Source organism: Mus caroli, chromosome 11 (genome assembly GCF_900094665.2).
Source record: "Mus caroli chromosome 11, CAROLI_EIJ_v1.1, whole genome shotgun sequence".
Classification (NCBI taxonomy): Eukaryota; Metazoa; Chordata; class Mammalia; order Rodentia; family Muridae; genus Mus; species Mus caroli.
The window spans coordinates 55,019,370-55,025,191 of NC_034580.1; the positions used below are offsets into that span (position 1 = coordinate 55,019,370).

The 5,822-nt window shown below is 53.3% G+C and overlaps 1 protein-coding gene across 5 annotated transcripts in view; it reads left to right on the forward strand.

Moving 5' to 3' along the window:
• Positions 1 to 5,822, forward strand: part of Rai1 (retinoic acid induced 1) — a 93,070-nt gene that overhangs the window by 86,109 nt on the left and 1,139 nt on the right. For all 5 annotated transcript variants that reach the window (XM_021177563.2, XM_029483839.1, XM_029483838.1 and 2 more), the window contains 2 exons: positions 1,693 to 1,786; positions 5,579 to 5,628. In XM_021177563.2, coding sequence (XP_021033222.1) covers positions 1,693 to 1,786; positions 5,579 to 5,628 — 144 coding nt within the window. The remainder of the gene's footprint in view (positions 1 to 1,692; positions 1,787 to 5,578; positions 5,629 to 5,822) is intronic.

Below are 5,822 nucleotides of genomic sequence, written 5' to 3' on the forward strand. Positions count from 1 at the left end.
AGAATATGCTAGAGAATAGACGAGGGTGTTTCCCAGGTTCCGTGAAGAGTGACCTGCAGAGTTCAGCCCATTGCTTTCTGCCCCAGTGGCTTGGGACTACCTTCTCTAGGAACCAGGCAGACCCTGATTCAAATATATCTCCAGGAAGCCTGACTTCCTGTGCAAGCCCCAGCATCAGCACCCACGCAGTATACAGGCCAGGCCTTTGGTCTCTCCTGTTGTCCACAGTCCCTGCTGTCTTCACAGTACGTCCACTCAGGCTGCCCACGTCCCTAGACTGTGTCATCCTCATTTCCTGGCTAGGGAGGGCAGGAAACTGGTGGCCTCTAGTGTGGGTGCCTGGGCCAAGAAGGGGGGCACAGTTGGTCAGCTATGCCCCTGTAAGGGAACTGGGGACAAGACAATAGCTTTAATCTCTTCATGTCTGCAGTGAGCAGAGCCCTGCCTCAGGAGTTGCTTGGGACTCTGTCACAGGGGGGCCCAAAAGAGTCTTTTTTTTTTTTTTTTAAAGATTTATTTATTATATGTAAGTACACTGTAGCTGTCTTCAGACACTCCAGAAGAGGGNGNCAGNTCTNGTTACGGATGGTTGTGAGCCACCATGTGGTTGCTGGGATTTGAACTCCGGACCTTCGGCAGAGCAGTCGGGTGCTCTTACCCACTGAGCCATCTCACCAGCCCCCAAAAGAGTCTTGCAGTGCTTCCAAAGGCCACTGTGAGTGAGTGAGACCTGGTCTACCTTGGAGTCTCCATTTGTGCCTCCGTTGATGCCTTAAGAGATGGGCCTGGGGCTCTAGATCCTTGGGTGGCTTACCCAGAGCCTCTGCTTTAATGTCTTCCCCTTGTGCCACCTGTCCCCTGCTGGCCACTCCAGCTACAGAGAGTTAGAACGGAGCCCACCCTGCCAGGGCAGCCTGGGCCTGCTAAGCTGCAGTTCAGGATCTGCCTGGAAGTTTGAGCTTACTGGCTGTCCCCAGCTCTGTTTCCTTGGGCCTAGAGAAGTTCATTGTGTGCTGGGACTTACAGCCATGCGTGGCACCAAGTGCACTGTTGCCTCAGTGCTTAGCTTCTGAGCCTGCCGTGTCCTCTGCTTCCCTCCTATCTCACTGCCCACTGTGGTGACAGGCTTGGGAACAGGGATGGCCTTTCCCTGTGCCAGGGTTTGGCGTTGCTCCTCCATTAGACTTCTTTGTCTTGTCCTAGCCTCTGAGCCCAGCAGAAGTCAGGGGCTGGACATATTCTTGGGGTGGGAGGGTCATCAGATTCACTTGAGATCAGCCTCTTGGGGGTCATATGTCAATTCTTCCCCCAGCTCATTTCTACGTATCTGCCGCCATTTGGGTAGAGTCCTTGCCTGCTCTCACATGAAAGGGGCCTCTCTCACCATCTGGAAAGTGGAGGTCAGTGAAAGCCACACCCCTTGTGGCTGCTAGAAAGAGCCAGTGGCTGGGGACACACCAGAGCCAGCATGTAAGCAGCACCTGACAGATGGTGGCTGCCAGCCTCGGCCACTGTGGTGACTAGCACCACTAGCCCAAGAGGGTCCCCCATGCAGTGTGCCAGCCCAGGAGATGGCAGAGGGCCAGCCCTTGAGGGCATATCCCTCCATGCTGCATTGCTGTGCCATCCTGGCAGAAGTGCTGCTGGGCCTGTAGAACACACAAGGACTCACTTGCCTTCCTCTCTCTCCAGCCGTGTACCAGCTGTCACGAGCCCGGGGCGACCATCTCGTGCTCCTATAAAGGATGTATCCACACCTACCACTACCCATGTGCCAATGACACAGGTAAGAGCTGGCTTCAGGGGCCTGGGTACAACTATTTCAACCCAGACCCCATGTGCCTCCCGGGGCATTCACCTGCCCCAGGAACTTTATCTTGTTCTCTTCACCTCTGCCTGCATTTGGCTGTGGAGATGGGTGGGTCAGCCCCTACTTAGCTGATGTTGAGGACTTCCAGAGCTGTCAGGACTCAAAGTGCAAAGTGAAGCAGGTCTCTGTGGTCTCTGACAGGCCCCTATGGCCCACCCCATTCTTACTTATTCTCCATGGGCTACAGGACTCAGAAGCCCAGCCTTAATCCATCTAGTGGGGACCTTAATCACTTTGTCTATAAAGACAGTGTCTCCTCACTGGGGATGGCAACAGCACTCTTGTCCAGGCTCAGCCCTGGTGGTTCTCCTTCCTGTGCTTGTTATGCATTCTTTGTACTTAGGCCCCATCCGCAGAGCTGGACTGTGAGCCGCTCTTCACTGAGCAGCAGCAGGGTAAATTAACACTGTCTAGAAGGTGAAGGTATAGTCTCACCCTCCCTCCCTCCATCCCGCCCAGCTCTGGCCTGGTCACTCCTCCCAGCCTGAGCAGTCATCACTGACCTTTCTGCTTTCTGGATCCTGAGCCAGCATCAGACACAGCTAATCAGTCTCAGGGGGGACTGAGCTGCTGCACCCACCAGAAAGGGACGGTGGTGGGTACCGGGCTGGGGTTATCTTGGGCTCTGCCCCATCAGCATGGTGGCCTGTGTGGAATGTGGACTTAACCCGAGTGCATGGGCTCACTCCCCATCCAGATACCTCAGCTGAAGTCTGGGGTGTCTGTTCTCCCCCACTCCAGGCCAGTCCAGCTTCCCCAGGGCCTCAACCTGAAAGGGGCTGATTGCCAGGACAGCCATGTCTGTTGTAGATGGCTGGTGACTTTTCCGTTGCTGGGATAAAATACCAACAACAGCAACGTAGGGAAGAGAAGATTTATTTTGGCTCACAGTTCCAAGTCCCAAGTTATCATAGTAGGGAAGTCATAGCAACAGGCACTTACAGGAGCCAGTCACACTGCATCAGTAAAGAAGCAGAGGAGCCAAGCATGGTGGGACACGCTTTTAATCCCAGCACTTGGGAGACAGAGGCAGGCGGATGTCTTTTGAGTTTGAAGCCAACCTGGTCTACATAGGAAGTTCCAGGCCTGCCAGGGCTATCTAGCTCAGATGGCCGGGCAGTTGAGAGTTCCCTCAGAGGTTTCAAGTTCAGTTCCCAGCACCCACATAGTCGTGGCCTACAAATCCAGCTCCAGTGGATCTGATGCCCTCTGCTGGCTTCTATGGGTACTGCATTCATGTATACAAGTACATACTTGGCCATACATATACTTTAAAGAGTTCAAGGCCAGCATGGTCTACAGAATGAATCTAGGCCAGCCAAGACTGCACCCCCTACACCCAAATAATAACAGTAACTTAAAAAAGTCGTAGCAACGGAGAACAATAGATCTAACTGCAATTAACCTGATCAAGATCCTCCCTCATGGGGCTGGAAGAGGTGGGCTCAGCAGCCGGGAGCACCAGCTGCTCCTCAGGAGCACTTGGCTTTGATTTTCAGCACTCACATGGTGGCTTTATAGCCATCTGAAACTCCAGCTCCAGGGCATCTGATGTCCTTTTTTGGCCTCTGCTGGCATTAGGCACACATGGTATATAAACCTACATTGTGGTCAAAACAACCATAAATGTAAAATTTTTAAAAAGATAATCCCCTCACAGGCATTCCCAGAGGCCCATTTTCCAGGTTATTTTAAATTCTTTCTAGCTGACAATGATCAGTACTCACATCAGATCAGGAGATAGTGTGCTTATAAAGAAAGCCATTCTCTCTGAGCTGGAGGAACGTGGGGAAGATTCCAGATGGGCAACATTGGAGCCAGGCCCCAAACATCAGATGCCTTAAGCCATGGCTGGTTAGTACAGGACTGCAGAGCAGGCCTTGATCACTCAACAGAAATCTCAGACTCAACAGATCTGAGGCCGAGAGGGGCCTGGGGGGTAAGACACCAGCCTGATAGGCTGATGAGCTATCTAGGAGCCCCAGCAGGAGAGGACGGTTGCCTGGTAAAGGTGGAACCATACATGCTAGAGACTGCAGGACAGAATTCACAGGCCTTACAACAATGGGAGAGCAGGCATGGGGCACCTGGTCTGCTCACTTTACAATGTTGATCTGGGCAGGGCTAGCATGGAAAGATTGGGCATTTATAACTGGGTTAAGCTCCTGACCCTTCCATACCCAGTTTGGTGGCTTCTTAGTACCATCTGGGCCAGTGCTGTCTGCTTCAGATGGTTGGCCTAGCACATCCCCTGACAGCAGCAGGGCCCTAACAAGGAACAAGGCTTGTAGCCTGTGTTTTGTTGGACAAAGGTGGGTCACATAAAGCTCCGGTTTGAAGGTTGGGTGGAGACTACAGAGCCAGGTAGCCAAGGGTAGGGCACGGTAGGAGGGAGTCTCTGCCATTGGGCTCCTGACCTCAGCATTGGGGCTTGATGGGGGACTCTGAATAGCTATCAGGGAGGTGGAGCCCTGGGAAACAGCAGTCATGGCAAATGACAAGGTCAGAGTGCCTGGCCACGTGGCTAGGAGTACAGGAATAATATACCACATGGGCCAGCCACTCCTAGGTGTCCTGACTCCTGGGTTGCTAGAAAGAACTGGAACCCCCCTTCTGCCTCTCACTTACAAGAGCATAGCAGCCATAGCACAGGATCCAGTTTGAACATCTATATTCAGTCCCAAAGCTACCCCCACCCCAGTTCCTGCTCTCAGCTGAGCTGACTGAGAAGTAGCAAGCCCCACTGTTAGCAAGCACCCGTAGGTTATAGCTAAACCTCAGTCCAGTGTAGGCGCAGTCCCAAACGTGTGTGCCTGCGTGCACCCACCCCCAGCAGTTGGCCCTAGAAGACAACCTTTCCTGCAGCTTTCTCAAGTGACATCCACCTCCCTCCCCTCTGGGTGGAGAAGAGGGAAGGAAACAGGCAGGTTCTGCACCATCCCTAGTGTGAGATGGGAGGCGATGTCTGGGAAGGTGAGCCCCGATCAGGAGCCGAGAAGGGAGCAATGATGGACCCAGGAGGCCTGTAGGTAGAGGGGACACCAGAGGACAATGGCTAGGGTTTTCTCATGGCAGCTGGCAAGGACTCATGATAGCAGCACACTGCCCTGGGTAGGAATAACGACTGGTTTGCTTAGCCATCCTTTCTGGACATCTGGGGAATTCATCTAGACCTGGACCTTGTAACCTCCTACTGCTGTCTCTTAAGAATAAGCCCTTCCGTGTGGAACATTTCCTCTGAACGTGAAGAAGGATCATGAGAGCACACAGTAGGTGACATTGTGATTGATCTACAATATAGAAGCTGAGATTCAGTAGCTGACATTTCAGTCAAGACCTGAGACTCCACTCTGCAGTTGTCAGTCATCTAAGCAATCATGGGGTGCTTTCTGAGCATGGGCCTCTCCTGGCCACTGTGCAGGAGGTTGGGTCAGGAGTGGGCATGTCTGAGAATGAGTGTTCCTTCTCCTTTGGGGAGACCTGGGTAGGAGGGAGATGGCCATGTAGTGGTGGCCAGGGTAGGGGTGGGGCGGGGGAGGGGGTCTAGGAGTGGAGGCCAGGAAGGGAAATACCAGGGTAGTGGCAGAGGGGCTGCACCTCTGGGGGGAATTTGGACTAATGAGGGTTCTGAGCAAAACCAGGGCATCAGAACTAACACTGGCAGCCAGCCGACTCTGCATCACCACAGAAACTTTTCTTTGCTCACAGGTTGCACGTTCATTGAGGAGAATTTTACTTTGAAGTGCCCCAAACATAAGGTAGGTGAACAGGCTCCCCAGAGAAAGTGTTCCCTACCTAACCCAGTTTCGACCTGCCCTGCCAGAGGGTAGGGAGGGGCGCAGGCCAGGTCCTAAAGTTACTTTGCCACAGTCTAGGGTGATTGCACAGTTCTTGTGGAAGGGCAGGGGTGGCTGCGGCTGGTGATAACAGTAACGGGCTGTCCCTCCCACAG